The sequence below is a fragment of the Delphinapterus leucas genome, chromosome 8 (assembly GCF_059928025.1).
Source record: "Delphinapterus leucas isolate spDelLeu-1000000601 "Yukka" chromosome 8, BTC_Dleu_Yukka2, whole genome shotgun sequence".
Taxonomy (NCBI): domain Eukaryota; kingdom Metazoa; phylum Chordata; class Mammalia; order Artiodactyla; family Monodontidae; genus Delphinapterus; species Delphinapterus leucas.
The window spans coordinates 72,866,677-72,888,751 of record NC_143136.1 but is presented as its reverse complement, the minus strand read 5'-3'; the positions used below and the strand labels follow the sequence as shown (position 1 = coordinate 72,888,751).

General features: G+C 37.7%; 1 protein-coding gene across 19 annotated transcripts in view; it reads left to right on the top strand.

Annotated features, from left to right (window-relative positions):
• The window catches only part of PKP4 (plakophilin 4), a 251,064-nt gene that overhangs the window by 167,440 nt on the left and 61,549 nt on the right, over positions 1-22,075 (top strand). For 14 of the 19 annotated variants that reach the window (XM_022569780.3, XM_089916792.1, XM_089916790.1 and 11 more), the window contains 2 exons: positions 18,146-18,277; positions 18,388-18,578. The exons of 3 other annotated variants lie outside the window; for them this stretch is intronic. In XM_022569780.3, the coding sequence (XP_022425488.1) occupies positions 18,146-18,277; positions 18,388-18,578 (323 nt within the window). The remainder of the gene's footprint in view (positions 1-18,145; positions 18,278-18,387; positions 18,579-22,075) is intronic. 2 more of the 19 variants (XM_089916798.1, XM_089916795.1) reach the window with 1 other exon arrangement.

Genomic DNA, 22,075 nt, shown 5'->3' with positions numbered 1-22,075 from the left:
AACTGTTATTTTCTCTTTACCAGTTTGCATGCAGAGACCCTGAATGTAATATGAAAATAATCTTGTTTTTAGAATTTGGCAGTCCCACCCAGAATGAGGTAGGGGTGGCTTAAGTATAAGAAAATACTTAAAGGGTCTTTGGTCTATTTTGTCTTTGGATAGGTCTTGACAAAAGAAACGTCTTTATTCAATTATCTTGGTTTCCTAAATAAGAAAGGATTATTTGAAAGGATTTAGGATTGAAGGTCTGTTATTGTTCCTCATTTTTCTTTAATATTTTGAACATTACTTGAAGACAGTTTCTCTACCTTTTGTGTGTGTGGTTTACTACAAATTAGGCTTGAAAAGCTTTTCAGCCATAAGGTGAATTGTTAGCAAGGCAATAGTTTGATCACTACCTGGGAGTGATCCCTGCCTACTCAGGAGTTTTCAGCAATATTCCATTGAAATGCCAGAAATTGAGACCAACTGCTGAATTTGTTTTTAAATAGCTAACTTACTGCAGAGTCATTTTCTAAGGAAAAGCTCAGGATGCCCTAGGCAGAAAAGATTTTCATTTATATGATTCAGTTCAGGAGAATCAGCTTACTTGTATTTTCTGGTTGGTTGATTGGTTGGTTGGTTGATTTTTGATTTTTAACTTGTACCAAGGATCGCAGGCTGTTGCAAAGCAGAAAGCCAAGGCCTTGGACACTCAAAGAGATAACCTCCCAAAGTGTGGGGAAGAATCATCCATTCTACAAAACATTTTTATTTTCCTAGGCTGATTGGGAAGGAGTCTTAAGGAGAAGCTCCCCTGGACATAATAAAGTTGTTTTAAGCATGTATGCTTTATTGTTATCTTGCCCTTCTGTTGCCGTCTCTCTTCATTATTCTGTATTTTCTAGCTTACCAGCATTACATGTCTGCTCTCTAAAAACATAAATGGACCTCCTCTTGTCTTTTATGAAGAGGAGAGTTTATTATTTTCTGTTGTGGCTTTGCTTTTTCCTTAGCCTTGCATTTCTTATGACCTTGGATTTGGTGGGTGTGTTTATGTATACTCTGCTGAAAAAGAGTGAAGAGGGAATGTTGTCTTAGGGTTCCTGTTTCCTCTTTTGTTAGTGTGCCATTTTTCCACTAATCATGTCTTCATATCTCTTACCAATGTATGTATTTGTACAGTCTCTTACGTTCCACCAAAATTTGAGGTAACTTTTAAGAACCCATATAATAAAATAGAAAAATAAACTCCAGAATCACAGAAAATATATATTAGAATAATAGGTAAAGACCCAAAGAAAGTGAGAATGCAAATTTATGCACAAGTAATTATACTTCTTTATGATGGAAAATATTATATTATGGAGGATATCTTTTAAAGAAAAAAAGCTTGGACTTACCTCTCTTTTAAGAAAAAGCACACCAATTCAGTCATAAAGATAACCAAACACCATGTGCCCTACCTACCAGAAAGAAGCTGTTGAAGCCATAAATTGAGTCCTTTTGTCAAAGTGATCATGGGTTGTTGCTTAAATCCTCCAGCCACATCCTGTAAACTTGTGAATTTGTGAATTTTGTCACAAATCACAATTTCACAGTTTTTCTGTTTCGGGGGAAAATTACTAGAATCTAGGCAGTTGCCAGTTTTAGTACTTGTGTGTAAAATGAGGGGAGGGGAGCAGCATCAGCCCGAGAATCTACCCCTCCCCTCCTCTTCCCTGCACATTAGGACAAGGAGCAGCCTCCAGAGCTGGAGTGCGCTGTCTGTCCCCACAGTAGGAAGTTATATCATGCATATTCGTAAATAGAATATTAAATTAGCAATCATGGATAAAGGACTATTATTTTACTACAGATTTTGAATGTTATGATTTATTATGACTAAATTGTATAAATGACAAAATTTTATTTCTGCTTCTCTTCCAAATACCAAGAGGAATATGAATTTCTGTTAATATTGGCCTTGGGGTCCCAAGATTTTCCTCCCCTATTTTTTCAGACCTTTTTTAGTAACATAGTCATTATAGTCTTCCTACCACAATTGCAGTGCTGTAGCTTCCTAATCACCACTTTTTCATGTTTTGTTACAAAAGTAAGTTATGCTTTTGTGTGTGTGTTTTTTTGTCTATTTGTTTATTTTGGCATGCTTCTTATTTAAAATAAATTGTCTAGAAGAATTTGGAGTAAAAGGTAAAAATTTCCTTCATTGCCACGTCTACCCATACCATGGCTGTTGCCCCACATACCTACACAAACACACACACACACACACACACACACACACACACACAGAAAATCTGAGGGGGGTGTGTGTGTAAATATCCACACATTTGCATTTGTTTTGTTTTGTTTTTAATACAATGAGGATATGTTATACATTGTTCTATGACTTAAGTGTTTTTTTCCTTAACAACATAGTAAAACTATGCATGTGTTTCTGTGTCAATTTATAAAGATCTGCCTCCTTTTTAATGGCTATCTATTGTTTAGAAAATTTATGTTACCAGTCCCTTATTAGTGAATATTTTGTTTTTTCCAACTTTGCCCTTTGACAGGCAGTGGTAAAATTTTTCACTGCACATCTGAGTGTCTCTGTTGATTACATTTTTAAGGGGAACTGCCTGGGCAAGGGTGTATATATTTTTATTTTGGCAAATAGTGTCCAATTGCCCACCGAAAATGCTTAGCAGTATGTGGCAGGGGGGGAGATTTTTCCTCTACCCTCTTAGGTTAAGTAACTGGGGGCCTGTGAATTTAACTGACAGTAGACAGATTAATAATAATTTTTCAAAAACCCTAAGTATTCATATGCATATGAGAACTCACAAAAGAAATAGCTCCCTAGGGACTTCCCTGGTGGTCCAGTGGTAAAGAATCCGCCTTCCAATGCGAGAGACACGGGTTCACTCCCTGGTCAGGGAACTAAGATCATACATGCCTTTGGGCAACTAAGCCCACGTGCCACAACTACTGAGCTCGCACACCTCAACTAGGAGCCTGCGTGCCGCAAACTACAGAGCCCACACGCTCTGGAACCCGTGCCACAACTAGAGTGAGAAAATCTTCATGCCACAACTAGAGAGAAGCCCACACGCAGCCATGAAGAGCCCACACGCTGCAACGAAAGATCCCATGTGTCTCAACGAAGATCAGCATGCTGCAACTGAGACCTGATGCAGCCAAATAAATAAATAAATAAATATTTTAAAAATTAAAAAAAAAAAAAAGAAGTAGCTCCCTAAATGACTAGGGTTGGGGGCTTATATACCTAACTTAGGGGAGAGGAAGCAGGCAGAAGAGGCTTATATGGGAGGAACAAGTGGATTTCTAGGGGAACAAACAGGAGATAAGACAGTTTGTGATGATGTTTGTTTACACAGGTGCAAGTGGTCTCGCCGATTTTTTTTTTTTTTTGTCATTCCATAAAACTCCCCCAGAAGGGATCCATGACAGCCTCACTCCCAGGACTTTTCTGCTTTTAGTGAAATAAGGGAAGCTCCAAAAAGGTTTCCTTCTGCATCTGTTGAATCTCAAATATCTTTAGTTTAGAATAATCTTCATGCCAGCTCTCAGGGTCCAAATAGGTCCCCACAAACATATATTCCTACCTATACCAAGTGTCATGACTATCATGCTTCCCATGCCACCAGAGGGTAGTAACATACGAAGTGTAAATCCTCATGAGTATTTAAAAAAAATGCTTCAAATTTCCCTGTATCATAAGCTCTGTCTACATATTAAACAGAGTAAAATCATTTACAGAAATAATTATTAAATATTCATTAAATCAGAACATTGCATGGAAACTTCAGCATACCACTGACCATTCTATTATTTGATTCATTCTTATGGAAATTGGAGATAAGCCTGATCTTGGAATTTAATAAATTTGTCTGGTACCTATCAGCTTTGGTTTCTTCTCTTTTCATATCTGTCTCAAAATGATCAGATACATTTTTCTGTCAACAAAAATGCAAAAACGATTACCAAAACAAGCAAAAAATACTATCACTATTAGAGGTGATTTGGGTACCAACACCTCACTCCAGAGGTGCCCAAACTTTGCTGCACGTTAAAATTGCCTGTGGAGCTGTTAAAATATTATTCCCGGCCCTCCTGATACACAATTAAATCCAAAAGTCTGGGGCCCAAACCAGAAATCAATAGTCTTTAAAGCTCCCCAGTTGATTCCACTCTGCAGTTTGAGAACCACTGCCTTACTCATAATTAAATCAACTTAGTTACTAGTAATTAAAGAGAAGAATTAAAATTTTATCCCACTTGTCCTATACAGATTTTATTTCAGGATCACCAAATAACCCTAGTCATTACTGGCTATCTAAAGATTTCTTAAATATGCCAGAGAATTCCTGCTGATAAATGTAGAAAGAACAATAAAATTAGAAAAGTCACCAATTTACAGCCCCTAATGAAATCACTCGTTCAAGCAAAGATTGTCAGTGTATGCAAAAACCTCTATATTCTCAATCCTAGCTGCACATTGGAATCACCTTGGGAGTTTTTAAAAATCCTGATATTCATACCACAACTTGGGCTGATTGAATTGCAGTCTCTGGGCATGGGACTCGGCAGTAGTTTCTAAATTCTATGCCCTCCATTTCCACGCCAGACAACCAAGCTGTGCAGTGTGCAACCAAGGTTGAGAATCCTTGCATTAGTAGAAAGGAAGATGGTGAACTTGAAAATACAAAGATCAGGCTGCCACCACTTGAACTGGCTGCTTGATCTGAGCAAATGTAAAAGTTCTGATGTGACGTCATGTGAAGTACACAGCACTGTTCATGAAGTATTCTAACCACAAAAGTTTGACCTGAAAGCTTTTAGCTCTAAATTTCTGCTTACAGGAAAAATTGAGGTTTGAGGATGTGTAAATGCCACCGCGAGAAAGCCATCAAACATTTAGAATGTGGCACATCCTATGAGTTTATTGCTATGGTTCCAGCAGTGAGCCAAGAAAATGAAAATGAAGGAATGGGAAATCCTTTCTAGATCGAAAGAACTTAAGTAACAATCAAAAACGCAATCAGTGAACCTTATTTCAGCCTGACTAGTACAAGCCACTGAAGAAAGACATTTCTGAGACATCAGGAAAATTCTGAGTATGAACTCATTATACGGCATTATGGAATAATTGTAGTTTTGTGAAGTCCTTATTTTACAGAGCTACAAATGGAAGTATTTAGAGTTCTGATCATCTGATATGAGAGGTCTGTTTTAAAATTCTCTAACAGAAGAAAAGAAAAAGATAAATGGATCATAAAAGTGTGGTATAATGTAATTATGAAATCTGGGGGGTTGTTAGTTATACTTTTCTCTGTTTTTATATATGTTTGAAAAGTTTAATTTTAAAAAATTTAAATACAAGTTGTTTAAATAAAGCGTTCAAAATAGTGGGATTTAAATCGTACATCAGAGTGACGTGTTAAAGCCAGTAAGCTGTTGCCCATACTCTGAAGGCTGGTCCTAACAGAAATGAAACCAAGTATGAGACAGTGACATGTGCTCCCCAGCCAGTGGGTGGTACTTAATTTGAGTTTCCACATAGATGGGATTTTGTTAAAATTCTTACTAAGCAAAATCACCTGTAGCGTGGTGGGCATCAGCTTAGAACTCCACATTTATCACTCTGTGTGTGCATGGGTGTTTGTGCCAGCAAATAAGAATATTAGCATTTAGCTTTAGCCAACATGTATCTTTATGTTCCTGAGCCAGTTATTCATGACGTATGAACACATCCCCCAGAAGCTTAAATATTGTTAGTACTTCATGTAAAAATCAAATATCCAGCTTTAGCCTTTAACATTTTATGTTTAATTCAAACTTTTCTCATGTTTTTAGTGATACGTGAAGAAATAATCTATTAACTAGCTAAAATAAAATAGAAATTGTAAAGTCCGAAATCTGTTTTTTTCCATTACCACCTCAACACAGAGCCCCACTTCCTTAGCTTACAATTGTTACTTTGGGAAACATTAAAAAGGCTACCATCTATAACTCCACATTTCATTTTTATGCCAAAGTTAGCCTGCATTTAGCTTTATATTGATAATCTTTACCAAAATAGATAATCCAGTAGAAAAGTACAGAAAAACCTGGTTTCACAAGACCCATTCATTTCTTTTAAAGGTGAATATGTATGGAATTTTTTAGAGAAGGGTTTTTTTGGTTTCCTTTTTTTTTTTTTTTAACAGAAGAAATGTATCTCCCACTATCAAATATTTTCATTTATATATTTGGTAACATCTTTTCCCCAAAAGGAACAAAATTTGTCTTTGGAAAAATATTTGACTGGTTTTTGAGCACTTATTTTCCATAGACTACACTTTTTACATCACAGCAAGTCCCTTATTCTTTGTTCAGCTTTACTCGTTAGGAAGTGAGAGCCCTCTGGCCTTTTATGAGCACCGCCTGTTAAACTCGGACACTTTGCAGATGTGATCCATTTCTTTTCATCTTCGTATTTCTAAACTTCTTGTTTTTATAGTTTTCCTTTTATAGGGATAATAGACTGAATTTTTTATGGTAAGTTTAATAACTGTATTTTAGTTAGTACCCAGACTAAAAATACTTAATAAACACTCATCTTAATATGACTACTTGTGGAAATTCCTATTTTTCCCCTAAAAATTAGTTTTAATCATTTTGAATCCCTGAAGAGAATTCAGGAATTTTAAAATGTTTTTGAACAGGAGAGCTCTCTGGTGGCATACAAACCTAAAATATTTTTCAGATTTGTCATTGTAGAAATCCAAAGTACTTTATACCAGTTTATACAGATACGAAGTTTGTTTAAACTATGAAATTCAATTCGGGTAGATGAGCTTCTACAGTGGATTTTAAGGCAGACTAGTTGATGTTTAGAGCAAGGTTTAAAGTGAACTAGAAGGTACTTCATTAATAATGGTTTCTATTTTCCAAGGCTTTTCACACAGTGTTTTCCGTATGAGTAAAAATTTTAGGGCCATTGTCTTATTAATATTTAAGAGATAGTATAAGCATGCATAAGATCCAAAAATCTAGATATATCAAGAGAACCAGACTAGAAATAGCTTCAAGAAACATGGCCTTCTGCTCGTTCTAAGTCTTTACTTCCATTAAAACCCAACTTTGAAAGAATATCATATGTATGTAGTAGTTTGTAGTTGGGTCAACAAACTCCAAGTATCTGTAGTATTCTTAAGATATCAGTCAATATCCATCTCTATCTTATGTGGGTTAAGGAATTGTTCTTATGCTTCATGCTTCCATCACCCTATTTACATTTTCACTCTGAAACAGGATTTCCCAACGTTCTCATTGCCTCCAATAATAAAGTTACCTGCTGTAGAAATGAGTCTTGTACATCAGAGAAGCTACTGAAGAGGACAAGTCTTGGGGACCATTTTCCAGGTCCGCTTCCAGAATTTGGCTGAGAGCTTTACTTCTTAGCCATTGAAGGCACTGGAATATTTCTGCAGCAGCTCTGTGGAAAGTAGACTCCCTTCTGAGCCTACAGTGCTACTGGAAGTGAGAGTCCCAGGGCCAAACAGGAAGTTGAGTCCCCGTAAGACTAAATTCTCATATTTTTCACAGTGTTGCACCTGAGTGTGATAGCCTGACTTCAACTCATAGGCCAGAGTTGGAAGAAATGTGACATACCCATTTCCCTTAGCTGCCAAAGAAAGTATAATCTGCCTTAACGTTGTGTGCTATTACCATCCCGAGATCCCTGCCAAAACCCACACTGCACTGCCTTTATGTAAGGGCAAACCCCTAAACGCTATAGCAACTCAGGACAAGGAGAATCTAGCATAAGGTTGCAGCCTGCTGGTTTGTGAAAGACAAGTTACAGGGTTATACATACTAAAAATCTCCTTACTGATCCCTAGGTTCCTGTTTCAGTGGTGATTTTACACACAGTGTAGACCTCTGTCATTTCATATAACATAAACACATAGATTAACAAAGCAGAGTCATTTTAAGAATTTAAAGTTCTTTAAACAAGCCTTAGACCTTTCACTGAGCATATTTTTATGTGTACTTGGTATGTATTTGGGAGGTACATCACAGAAAAGAAAAAATAATTCACTTTGTATTTCATCTTTTACTGTGAGCTTGATGGGATGGGTAATGTAACAGATTTTCATAGCCCTACACCATTATTGTCCCTTACTTTTCTTAGCTGCGGCCTTCTACTTTTTCTAATTAATTGCCCTTTTTTGGGTAATATTGAGGCACTCAGATGAAATGTAGCAGACAAGAAGGACCATGCTTCCACAAATCTCCCAGTCTTAATCACAGATGGAGATTATTTCATTCCACCTTGAAGCTTATTCAAGTTCTATATTTGTAGACATTCATTTTCTTGGAAGATGCTAATTTGATGTTTGAAAATCTCCCATAGTGTATTTCTGGTGTCCCAGAAAACATGTTTGTGATTTTTTCAAAAAGGTAGCACATGTTCTTCAGTACACAGATTAAAGAAGTAGCGTTCATATTCTGTTTGCCATTTTTACTCTGAAAAATCTCTCAATTTCATGTTCTGATTGTGCTAAACAGCATGCCAGCTGTTTAATTGTAGTTTACAGCATTGATCGTAAAATGATGAACCCCATCCTGTAAGTCTCTGGGTTTCTCTGGTAAATTTGACTAGTATCTGCTTCCATTCCACAAAGCAGACGTTTTTAAAAGACATTTATTTGAAAGACTGCATAAATAATGCATAATTAGTAATTGTGACACACCATACTACAATAACCCGTTTGTGTATCTGAGGTATAGTAGCTGTATGTACATACATTTACGTGGGTGTATACGATTTGTGAATTACACGTTTTCAAAGAAACTAAATAATAGCAAAAACTATCTTGAAAACAATTTAATTTCCTTTTAGTGATTCAGAAGAGATTTCAGTATCTTTTCGTCTTTGTAGGTATACATTATCATTGGACTCTACTATAGAAGTAGAAAAATGACTGAAGACCTTATTCACAGTATAGAATTTGGTTGTTTTACAGTTCATATTAAATAAACCTCTTTAACCAACTTTGTAAAACTGTAACTTTTATATTTACTGAAATATAAAGCACAAAATAGGTACCCTGTACTCTAAACCCAGTCATTTAGGTCTTCAAATTAGATTTGGGGTACATGGGGATTTAATATTTTAGTGTTCTAGTTAACATCTCTGTGTCCTTTTCTATATTCTGTGCATTGCATTTAAAACTATGAGAAACATAGGCTTCCCTGATGGTCCAGTGGTTAAGACTCTGGGCTTCCACTGCAGGGGCACGGGTTCAGGGAACTGAGATGCTGCATGCCACACGGCACAGCCGAAAAGTAAATAAATAAAAAATAAAAGTATAAGAAACAGATACTAACATTTAGAGGGCAGGTGATCATATTACTTGGGGGTAATTTTGTTGATTTCGTTTGTGTTTGCATTGAGATTCTAATTCTGTTAAGTTTTACTGTTAGGATGACCAGTATGGAATAATGTATCTTACAATTTGTACTTGATCTGTGTAAGATTATTTATTTATTTTTTTTTTAATTAAAGCATAGTTGATATACAATGTTAGTTTTGGGTGTACGACATTGTGATTCGACATTTATATACATTACAAATTGATCATAATGAGTTTAGTAACTATCTGTCACTGTACAGAGTTACTGGGATACTGTTGATTATATTCTCTTTTTCTATTTACTACATCTTTATTGGAGTGTGATTGCTTTACAATGATGTGTTAGTTTCTGTTGTACAACAAAGTGAATCAGCCATATGCATACATGTATCCCCATATCCCCTCCCTCTTGCATCTCCCTCCCACCCTCCCTATCCCACCCCTCTAGGTGGTCACAAAGCACGGAGCTGATCTCCCTGTGCTATGCAGCTGCTTCCCACCTGCTATCTATTTTACATTTGGTAGTGTATATATGTCCACGCCACTCTCTCACTTCGTCCCAGCTTACCCCTCCCCCGCCCCATGTCCTCAAGGCCGTCCTCTACATCTGCATCTTCATTCCTGCCCTGCCCCTAGGTTCATCTGTGCTGTACATTATGTCCCCATGACTTATTTATTTTATAACTGGAAGTCTGTACCTCTTAAGCCCCTTCACCAGTTTTGCCAACCATCCCCCCACACCCATCCCTTGAGAGCTAATTTCTTTCTCTGTGTCTATGAGTCTGTTTCTGTTTTGGTTTTTTAGCTTCCACATATAAGTGAAATCATACGGTATTTGTCATTGTCTGACTTACTTCACTTAGCATGATACCCTCTAGGTCTGTCCGTGTTGTGGCAAATGGCAAAATTTCATTCTTTTTTATGGCCGAGTAATATTCACACAAGGGAATACCACATCTTTACCCATTCATCCATTGATGGACACTTGGGCTGCTTCTGTATTTGGCTATTGTAAGTGATGGTGCAGTGAACATATGAGTGCATATATCTTCTCAAATTAATGCTTTTATTTTCTTCAGATAAATATCCAGAAGTGAAATTGCTGGATCATATGGTAATTCTATTTTTAATATTTTGAGGAGCCTCCATACTCTTTTCCATCATGGCTGCGCCAATTTACAATCCCACTAACAGTACCCAAGGGTTTTCTTTTCTCCACATCGTCACCAACACTTGATTTTTGTCTTTTTGATAATAACCATTCTGACAGCTGTGAGGTGATAGCGCATGTGGTTTTGATTTATATTTCCGTATGATTAGTGATGTTGAGCATCTTTTCATGTATCTGTTGATCATCTGTATGTCTTCCTTATAAAAATGTCTATTCAAGTGGGAGGGAGGGAGACGCAAGAGGGAAGAGATGGGGGACATATGTATATGTATAACTGAGTCACTTTGTTATAAAGCAGAAACTAACACACCATTGTAAAGCAATTATACTCCAATAAAGATGTTAAAAAAAAAAAGTCTATTCAAGTCCTCTGCCCATTTTTTAATTGAATTATTTCTTGTTTTTTGGTTTTTTTGATGTTAATTTGTATGAGTTCTTTATGTATTTTGAATATTAACCCCTTAACATATATATCATTTGCAAATATCTTCTCCCAGTCAGTGGGGTACCTTTTTGTTTTGTTGGTGTACGAAAGCTGTTTAGTTTGAGGTAGTCTCGTTTGTTTATTTTTGCTTTTGTTGTCCTTGCCTGGGGAGACAGATCCAAAAAAATATTGCTAAGACTGGTGTCAAAGAGTGTACTGCCTATGTCTTGTTCTAGGGTTTTATGGTTTCAGATCTTACATTTGAGTCTTTAATCCATTTTGATTTTATTTTTGTACGTGTTGTAAAAAAAAAAATTTCATTCTTTTGCATGTAGTTATCCAGTTTTCCTAACACCATTTACTGAAGTGACTGCCTTTCCCCATTGCATATTCTTGGCTTCTTTGTAGTAAATTAATTGACCATATAAGCATGGGGTTTTTTTGGATTTGTTTGCGAAGGATAGTTCTTAACTTTTGTTTTGTTTTGTTTGTTTGTTTGGTAGAATTCAACTGTGAAACCAGTCTGGGCCTGGGCTTTTGTCTGTTGGGAGTTTTTTTTATTACTGATTTAATTTCATTACTAGCAATCAGTCTGCTCAGATTTTCTGTTTCTTCCTGATTCAGTCTTGAAAGATTTTGTGTTTCTAGGAATTGATCCATTTCTTCTAGGTTATCTGATTTGTTGGCGTGTAATTGTTTGAAGTAATCTCTTACAATCCTCTGTGTGGTGTCAGTTGTAACTTCTCCTGCTTCTTTTCTGATTTTATTTATTTGAGTCCCCTCTCTGTTTTTCTTGATGAGTGTAGCCAAAGGTTTATCAATTTTATCTTTTCAGAGAACCAGCTTTTAGTTTCATTGATCTTTTCTATTGTTTTTTTAGTCTCTATTTTAGTTATTTCTGCTCCAGTCTTTATTACTTCCTTCTTTCTGCTAACTTTGGGCTTTGTTCTTTTTCCAGTTCCTTTAGGTGTAAGGTTAGATTATTTATTTCAGAATTTTCTTGTTTCCTGAGGTAGTCCTGTATCACTATAAACTTCCCTCTTAAAACTGATTTTGCCTAGTCCCATAGATTTTGAAATATTGTGTTTCCACTTTGTCTCAAAGTCTTTTTTTATTTCTTCTTTGATTCCTTCATTGACCCATTGGTTGTTTAGTTGCATGTTGTTTAGCCTTCAGGTGTTTGTGGTTTTGCCAGTTTTCTTCTCGTTATTGATTTCTAGTTTCATACTGTTATGGTCAGAAAACACACTTGATGTGATTTCAGTCTTCATAAATTTATCGAGACTTGTTTTGTGGCCTAACATGTGATCCATCCTGGAGAATGTTCCATGTGCCTTAGAAAAGAATGTGTATTGTGTGTGTGTGTATATATATATGTGTATATATATAGATAGATAGATAGATAGATAGATACACACATTAAGTCTATTTGGTCTAATGTGTTGTTTAAAGTCAATGTTCCCTTATTGACTGTCTGGTTGATCTGTCCATTGATGTAAGTGGGGTGTTAAAGTCCCCTATTACCGTATTGCTGTCAGTATTTCCCTTTATGTATTTAGGTGCTCCTGTGTTGGGTGCATAGCTGTTTACAAGTTATGTCCTTTTGTTGGATCGATCCCATTATCATTATGTAATGCCCTTCTTTGTCTCTTGTCACAGTCTGTATTTTAAATTTTATTTTGCCTGATAGAAGTATTGCTACCCCAGCTTTCTTTTCATTTCTGTTTGCATGGAACATCTTTTTCCATCCCTTCATTTGTGTGTTTGGATCTGAAGTGAGTCTCTTGTAGGCAGCATATATATGGGTCTTGTTTTTTTAATCCATTCTGCCACCCTATGTCTTTTGACTGGAGCATGTTGTCTATTTCCATTAAAAGTAATTATTGATAGGAACATACTTACGGCCTTTTTTTTTTTTTTTTTTGCGGTATGCGGGCCTCTCACCCTTGTGGCCTCTCCCACTGCGGAGCAGTGGCTCCAGATGCGCAGGCTCAGGGACCATGGCTCAGGGGCCCAGCCGCTGCACGGCATGTGGGATCCTCCCGGACCGGGGCATGAACCTGTGTCCCCTGCATCGGCAGGTGGACTCTCAACCACTGCGCCACCAGGGAAACCCCATGGCCATTTTGTTAATTGTTTTCTGGCTGTTTTTATACTTCTTCTATGTTCCTTCCTTCTTCTCTTGTTCTCTTCCCTTGTGATTTGATGGCTTTCTTTAGTGTAATGGTTATATTTCTTTCTCTTTATTTTTTGTGTATCTGTTACAGGTTTTCGGTTTGTGGTTCCCATGAGTTTTATATATAACAGCCTATGAATATAGCAGTCTATTTTAAGTTGATGGTCACTTAAGTTTGTGCACTTTCTAAAAGCACTACTTTTTTTACTCCCCTCCCTGAACATTTTATGTTTTTGAGGTCATATTTTACTTTCATTTTGTGTATCACTTAGCTCATTCTTTTAGATATAGATGATTTTACTACTTTTGTCCTTTAACCTTCATACTGACCTTTTAGGTGGTCGATCCACTACTTTTACTAAATGTTTCCCTTTACCAGTGCTACTTTTTTCTTTCATCTTGTTCATTTGTTTGTTTGTTTCTAGTTATAGCCTTTTCTTTTCCATTTAAAAAAGTCCTTTTAACATTTTTTTAAGACCAGTTTAGCGATGATGAACTTCTTTAGCTTTTACTTGTTTGGAAAACTCTTTATCTCTCAATTCTGAATGATAATCTTGCTGGGTAGGGTATTCTTGGTCGTAAGTTTTTCCTTTCATTACTTTGACTATATCATGCCACTCCTTTATGGCCTGTAAAGTTTCTGCTGAAAAATCAGCCAATTGCCTTATGGCATATTAACCCTTGTATGTGACTTTTTGTTTTTCTCTCTTTATCTTTAACTATTGCCATTTAATTATGTCTTGGTGTGGATCTCTTTGAGTTCATCTTATTTGGGACTTTGTGCTTCCTGCACCTGGATATCTGTTTTCTTCCCCAGGTTAGGGGAGTTTCAGCCATTGTTTCTTCAGATGGATTTTCTGTCCTTTTCTCTCTCTCTTCTCCTTCTACAGACCCTGTAGTGTGAATGTTAGATAGTTGATGTTGTTGCAGTAGTCCCTTAAACTATCCACATTTTTTAAATTCTTTTTCCTTTTTGCTCTTCTTACTCAGTGATTTTCACCATCCTGTCTTCCATATCATTGATATGTTATTCTGCATCCTCTAATCTGCTGTTGATTTCCTCTAGTGTGTTTTTTACTTCAGTTATTTTATTCTTCAATTCTGATTAGTTCTTTTTTATATTTTCTCTCTCTTTTTTGAAGTTCTCCCTGAGTTCATCCATTCTTCATCCTAGTTTGGTGAGCATCTTTATGACCATTATTTTGAACTCTACCTGGTAAATTGTTTATCTCCATTTTGTTTAGTTCTTTTTCTGAGTTTTTGTCTTGTTTTTTTCATTTGGAAGCTATTCCTTTGTCTTCTCATTTGTCTAACTCTCTGTGTTTGTTTCTATGCATTAGGCATATCATCTATTTCTCCTGGTCCTGAAAAGGTGGTCTTATATAGAAAGTTCCCTGTGAGGTCCAGTATCACAGTTCCTCCTGGTCACAAGAGCCAGGATATCCAGGGCTACCCCTGTGTGTGCCCTCTTGTTGTGGTTAGACCACTATTGCTACAGGCACTCTGGTAGGCTGGGCTCACCCCCTTGGTTCAGCCAGCTAATAGGTTTTTCCTCAACTGCTGCAGGCACACTGATGTGTGGGGCTGGTCCCCAGCTCAACTGGCTGCAAGGCCAGCCGGAACTGTTGCAGACATGCTGATATGCTGAGCTAGCTCCCTGGAGTGAGAGCCACTTTGGAGGGGTTCCAGTGCTGGCTGGGGCTACCCACTGGCTGGGGCAGAGTGAGAACCACTTTAAAGGGGCCCGCTGGGGCAGGTGGGTTGTGCAGGGCTGGTCCTCAGGAACACCTGGGGAAGGTGCACAGTGTTAGTTAGGTTGAGAAAAGAGAAACAGAAATGGCAGCTGCCAGCAACAGGTCAGCCAGGGGGAAGGAAAGTGAAAAGAAGAAAAATGGCATCTGAGAGTGTTTCCATTCCCAAAGAAAGTTCCACCAGATACCTGCCGTCTGGCACATACCTCCAAATTAGTCAGTGAATCTCCTTCTCATATGACCTCGATGCTTTTCAAGCTGTTGCTTCTGCCCTGGTACCTGGAACAGGTGAGTTTGTGTGTGAGCTCTTTATGGGCAGAGGCTTGGTTTCCCACAGCCCTCTGGCTCTTCCAGACTTAAGCCTTGCTGGTTTTCAAAGCCAGACGTTATGGGGGCTTGTCTTCCTTGTGCAGCTCCCCTGGTCTGGGGAGCGTGACGTGGGACTTGGGTCCCTCGCTCCTCAGGGGTCCTCCACGGTTGTAATATCTCTCCTGTTTGTGGGTTGCTGCACTAAGTGTGTGCGTTCTGACTAGACCGTGTATCTTCCCCTCCTACCCATCTCAATGTGGACTTTTCTTTATATCCTCAGTTGTAGAAAATCTGTTCTGCTAGTCTTCAGGCCATTCTCAGACATGGTTGTTCTATCCGTAGTTGCAGTTTTGTGTATCCGTAGGAGGAAGTGAGCTCAGGATCCTCCTACTCTGCCATCTTGATCCCATCAAGATTATTTTAAATAGCTTCTCTTAGAAAAGAGTGTAAATGAGCACAATTGCTTGTCACCTGGTTTGTGAGAAAATGTTTCATTGGATAAAGAGACAAAATTGCTGAAGTACAGATTTTTAGCGTCTTTTTCTTTTCTTACTTAAATAATATCTCCTAATGGTTAAAAAGAGACAGACATACACAGAACTCTAATGGTTTTGGTTTCCATGGTGATAATTTTTCAGATTCTGACACTGCATGCCACCTAGTGTTTCCAAGCCAAGAGGTTTGATGTAATGGTATCCCAGGTTTTATCTTGTACTAAAGCTGAAGCTAGGAGCTATCTAAACGTCTTTTTCTTTTTAAAAGTGGCACACTTTTCCATTATGCCAATTCTTGAAACTGCCAGATTGGTGCTTCCATGTCTATAGTTTGTTGCCATTTCCTTTGTGATTTTCCAGTGTTCCGTTCCTGGATGAAATAAAGGTGGATTACTACCTAGCTCTGATTTCAGGTCCTCTCTTGTTTAGCTTCTCTGAGGCATTCCATTCCCTGTAAAACTCTTATAACCTAGCAAAGTATGTATTTTACTTAGTCCCGAATAAAACTCCTTCAAGAATTGCTGTGTAAGAGTGTTTAGAACTGTGGGAAGACAGAAGACTTACAAATGAAGCAGATTACTCTTCACTATTATCAGCCTGATACAGACTTAGATCATGTTTCCGTGTGTACCAGGGAATCCACATACAATCTGAAATCTGTATTGAAATTCCAAACTTAAGAATTCAGAACTATCACAGAGTTCTGCTACCTAGAAGTGTAATGTCAAATGATAAACCTAGAGACAGGGTCATCAAAAACCTATATTAGGAATGTCAGCAAATCTTTCTGGAGGCTAGGAAACAAAACCTTGGATTGAATCTGACATCAAGTTAAAGGTTTAGAATGTGGCATCCCAGTTCTCCTGTAAACCCTATATTCCCTTTCCAAACTAGCTTGATCAGCAATGCCTAAAAGTTTTACTTTGCTTTTCATAGACAAACCTTATTGAACACAATAAAGTAAAGCCCACAGCACAATGCCAGGCAGGCATGAATCAGTGCTCAATAAAGAGAAGCTGCTATTCTTACTGGGAATTTGTTTGTTCAATAAATATTTACTGAGCACCTACTGAGTGCTGTGCACCTATCCTAGGCACTGAGGATACAACAGTAAACAAAGCAGACAAAAGTCCCTGCCTGCTTTGAGCTTACAGTCTAGTGGAGAGAGATGGTGATAAGTGTTATAAAGAAAGGGCAAACTGGCCTCCTGTGGTAAGTGGATACTGCTTAGATATTACTTCCTTTAGGAAATTTTTCCTAAGCTCCTTTCCCCAGACAGTAACACAAACATGTGCATGCACGGTGACACACAAACACTGTATCTTTTCTCAGCTGCATGCTTAGAGCCTGGCATATAGTAGGGCCTTAATAAATAGTTAAAGAAAGTCAGAAAGGAAAGACTAATTTCAATCCTTAGGATTGTGTGTTAAACTCAGAATGTGATACCGATTCAATTTAAACCTGTAAAGTGAGAGTGAAGTGGCATTCCTGAAAAAAAATGTTTGTTAGTAACATGAGGGTTAAACTTGAGGAAAGAAAGACTTGTCATGAATATAATCAGAATATGCGCAAATATATTTTGAAGAACCTAGAGGAAAGAGAACATATTTGATTAGAGCTGGGAAAAGGCAGTAAAAGCTACACCACCTAAATTTACAGCATAAAAAAGAGGTTGGAATCGGGAAGAAGATAAGTTGTTTTGTTTTTTAAGTTCAAGATGGCAAAATGATGCAGTTGAAAATAAAACAAGATAATGGGCGAGACAGATTTGAGTAAAGAAAACAATAATGAGGTTAGATTTGTCTATATTCATTTTGTAAAGACTATAAGAATAAAATAAGCAAATGGATAAGAAATTTAAATTTCCATTGTTGGCAGTTCTGAAAACTCTGCAGAGTTCCTTTGATTTTAGATGATATGAAATGTGACATAAAAAGCTAGCCCTACCTTCAGAGGTTTCATCACCAAGCTCAATAATGTGAATATCATGCAAGTTTTCACTTCAATAGTTTGAGATATGGAGGATCTTTTTTTACATAGTCACCCTTCTCATTCCATCTGTTAATCCTCTTGGAGGAACTCACCCTGAGAGGTGAGTTTTCCAAGGGGTAACAAGGTCAGTTTTCAGATATTAATTTAATGTAGTATGTAAGTTAATTTGTGGCTGGTAATCAGGATGAAAAACATTCATGAAATTTGGCAAAATATATTAATAAACTGAGTATATGGAACACTTTCATATAGAAAAGAGTCAAAATGACTGTGCAGTTTAAGGTGAAAATAGTCTTTTATTAACTTGTATGAAGCCTTGAGTTAATAGTCTTGTATTAAGATTATAAGACATTACTGACAAATACCTGAACCCTTTTTTTAGCAAGTTTTTATGTATTATTTTCATTGAGTTTAGCTGATTAAACTTATCTTCTTCCAGATGTGCCAAATACTGGTGTAAACAAACCTAGAGCTTCGGACGCTGTCCATCCCAATAGCTATCTCATCAGGACAGAGCCAGAGCAAGGAACCCTCTACTCACCAGAACAGACGTCTCTCCATGAAAGTGAGGGTCTGTTGTATTATCTTTTAAGTAGTAGATTTGCTTTTAATATTTCCATTTTGAAAATGAGCATCAGAAGTGTAAAATGAAGATATATTCTGCTGGTTTCATTCCTTCAGGATCATTGGGTAACTCAAGAAGTTCAACACAAATGAATTCTTATTCCGACAGTGGATACCAGGAAGCAGGGAGTTTCCACAACAGCCAGAACTTGAGTAAGGCAGATAATAGGCCACAACATTCATTCATAGGATCAACTAATAACCACCTGGTGAGGAATTCAAGAGCTGAAGGACAAACACTGGTTCAGGTAAGCCAAATACATCTCGATCCATTTTTTAAAAATGGACTCATTTTACACTATGAGTCCATGATGTTAATGAAATTTTACACTTGAAATCTAAAACTGCATTAGTTCCTATTAATGAATTCTGATAAATTCTAGACATTGGAGAGTAATTTTTCTGTAAGCAGCAAGTTTGGCATGAGGGGAATAGTCCACGGAGAGTGTGAGAGGATTGGGTGGAATGTTCTAGTCCCTGAGGGTTTATGAGTTCCTAAAAATACTAGAGCTAAAATATGCTGTAAAGAGTTCTAGAGGGCAAAGCAGTATTCCCACACCTGCACAAAATGGGACTGGCCCATTCTAACCAAAGTTTTCGCCTTCATCGTTGGAATTGTTCTCTGAAAACGTACTATTTTGCTTTGCTAGAATATAGATATTCCTGCCTATAGGGAGCTACTATATAGAAGCATAACTATTCTGTTAAGGTTTTCTTACTTGATAGTCAAAGATAATAATGCATATGTATTTATAACAACTCCTCAACTCCTCACTCACTGCCACTTTATTCACCTCAGTCCACCAGCATGTGCCAGAATTAATAAAAATAATAGGAGTCCCGAGTGGCAACAACTAGTGAGGATCTCTCTGTCCAAGTACCCCCGTGATTTCTCTGGAGCTGAAAAATGGCAAGATGATCAAAGAAGTCAGGCGAACCCTAAGCTTCTCTTAATGCGACACAGGAAGCCCTGAAGGTACACACAGCAGTGGGCCAGCATTCGCAATGCCAAAGGAGAAACACAAAACGACTTTGGCTCAGCAAGTTAAGGGAAACTTTTAAGTATTAAGAGACATTTCTGGGGCTTCCCTGGTGGCGCAGTGGTTGAGAGTCCGCCTGCTGATGCAGGGGACACGGGTTCGTGCCCTGGTCCGGGAGGATCCCACATGCCGCGGAGCGGCTGGGCCCGTGAGCCATGGCCGCTGGGCCTGCGCGTCCGGAGCCTGTGGTACGCAACGAGAGAGACCACAACAGTGAGAGGCCCGCGTACCGCAAAAAAAGAAAAGAAAAGAAAAGAAAAAACATTTCTGTATTAAAACAAACACAAATATGGTGCATGAATTTTAAGGTAAGACAGGAAATCTTGTGCCCATAGCAAACTACTTCCAGCTGCAGACCCCTCTGCACCAGCTCCGTTCCTCAGATGGTACAGTTACTCCTCTGCTGTTAGGGATGCTCTGATGAAACACTCTGGGAAACTTTGGACTAAATGCTTACAGGAGTTCATCTGCTTAGGTGAATTTCTATGTTGGCAGGTCTAAAGTCACTCTTCCGAATAATAATTAATTACACAGATTGTCTATTTTGCCCCTAAGAGTGGCCATGAGACCTTTTTAATTAATTTATTTATTTTTTAACTTACGGTAAGTTAATTTTGTTCCTGGAGATTGCAAGACCGTCTTTAAAACTGAACTTGCATGTATTCTGGGGAACACAATTTCTAGATATCTGGGCCAAGTGTCATCCCATTCTGATAGTAAACAGCTTATGTGTGGGATTTTTTAAATTATCTTTAGCACTATTAGTAAACCCCAAGTACAGATTTTAATTTTCCAACTGCCTACTAATTTTTTTGTTTTGTTTTCTTTTGTTTTTTCTTTTTTAACATCTTTTTTGGAGTATAATTGCTTCACAATGGTGTGTTAGTCTCTGCTGTATAACAAACTGAATCAGCTCTATGTATACGTATATCCCCATATCCCCTCCCTCTTGCATCTCCCTCCCACCCTCCCTATTTCACCCTTCCAGGTGGTCACAAAGCACCGAGTTGATCTCCCTGTGCATCGTGGCTGCTTCCCATTAGCTATCTATTTTACATTTGATAGTGTATATATGTCAATGCTACTCTCTCACTTCATCCCAGCTTACCCTTCCCCCTCACCGTGTCCTCAAGTCCATTCTCTACTTCTGTGTCTTTATTCCTGTCCTGCCCCTAGGTTCATTGGAACCTTTTTTTTTTTTTTTTTTAGATTCCATATATATGTGTTAGCAGTACAAATACAAACAGTATTTGTTTTTCTCTTTCTGACTTACTTCACTCTCTATGACAGACTCTAGGTCCCTCCATCTCACTACAAATAACGCAATTTCATTTCTTTATATGGATGAGTAATATTCCCTTGTATATATGTGCCACATCTTCTTTATCCATTCATCTGTCGATGGACACTTAGGTTGCTTCCATCTCCGGGCTATTGTAAATAGTGCTGCAGTGAACACTGCGGTACATGACTCTTTTTGAATTATGGTTTTCTCGGGGTACATGCCCAGTAGTGGGATTGCTGGTATATGGTATGGTATGGTAGTTCTATTTGTAGTTTTTTAAGGAACTTCCATACTGTTCTCCATAGTGGCTGTATCAATTTACATTCCCACCAACAGTGCAGGAGGGTTCCCTTTTCTCCACACTGTCTCCAGCATTTATTGCTTATAGATTTTTTGATGATGGCCATTCTGACCGATGTGAGGTGATACTTCATTGTAGTTTTGATTTGCATTTCTCCAATGATTAGTGATATTGAGCATCCTTTCATGTGTTTGTTGGCAATCTGTATATCTTCTTTGGAGAAATGTCTATTTAGGTCTTCTGCCCATTTTTGGATTGGGTTGTTTGTTTTTTTGATATTGAGCTGCATGAGCTGCTTATATATTTTGGTGATTAATCCTTTGTCAGTTGCTTCATTTGCAAATATTTTCTACCATTCTGAGGGTTGTCTTTTTGTCTTGTTTATGGTTTCATTTGCTGTGCAAAAGCTGTGAAGTTTCATTAGGTCCCATTTGTTTATTTTTGTTTTTATTTCCATTTCTCTAGGAGGTGGGTCAAAAAGGATCTTGCTGTGATTTATGTCAAAGAGTCTGCTGCCTGTGTTTTCCTCTAAGAGTTTTATAATGTCTGGCCTTACATTTAGGTCTTTAATCCATTTTGAGTTTAATTTTGTATACGGTGTTAGGGAGGGTGCTGATTTCATTCTTCTACATGTAGCTGTCCAGTTTTCCCAGCACCACTTATTGAAGAGAATTCTTTTCTCCATTTTATATTCTTGCCTCCTTTATCAAAGATAAGGTGACCATTTGTGCATGCGTTTATCTCTGGGCTTTCTATCCTGTTCCATTGATCTATATTTTCTGTTTTGGGGCCAGTACCATACTGTCTTGGTTACTGTTGCTTTGTAGTATAGACTGAAGTCAGGGAGCCTGATTCCTCTAGCTCCGTTTTTCTTTCTCAAGAGTGCTTTGGCTACTTGGGGTCTTTTGTGTTTCCATACAAATTGTGACATTTTTTGTTCTAGTTCTGTGAAAAATGCCGTTGGTAGTTTGATAGGGATCGCGTTGAATCTGTAGATTGCCTTGGGTAGTATAGTCATTTTCACGATGTTGATTCTTCCAATCCAAGAACATGGTATATCTCTCCATCTGTTTGTATCATCCTTAATTTCTTTCATCAGTGTCTTATAGTTTTCTGCAT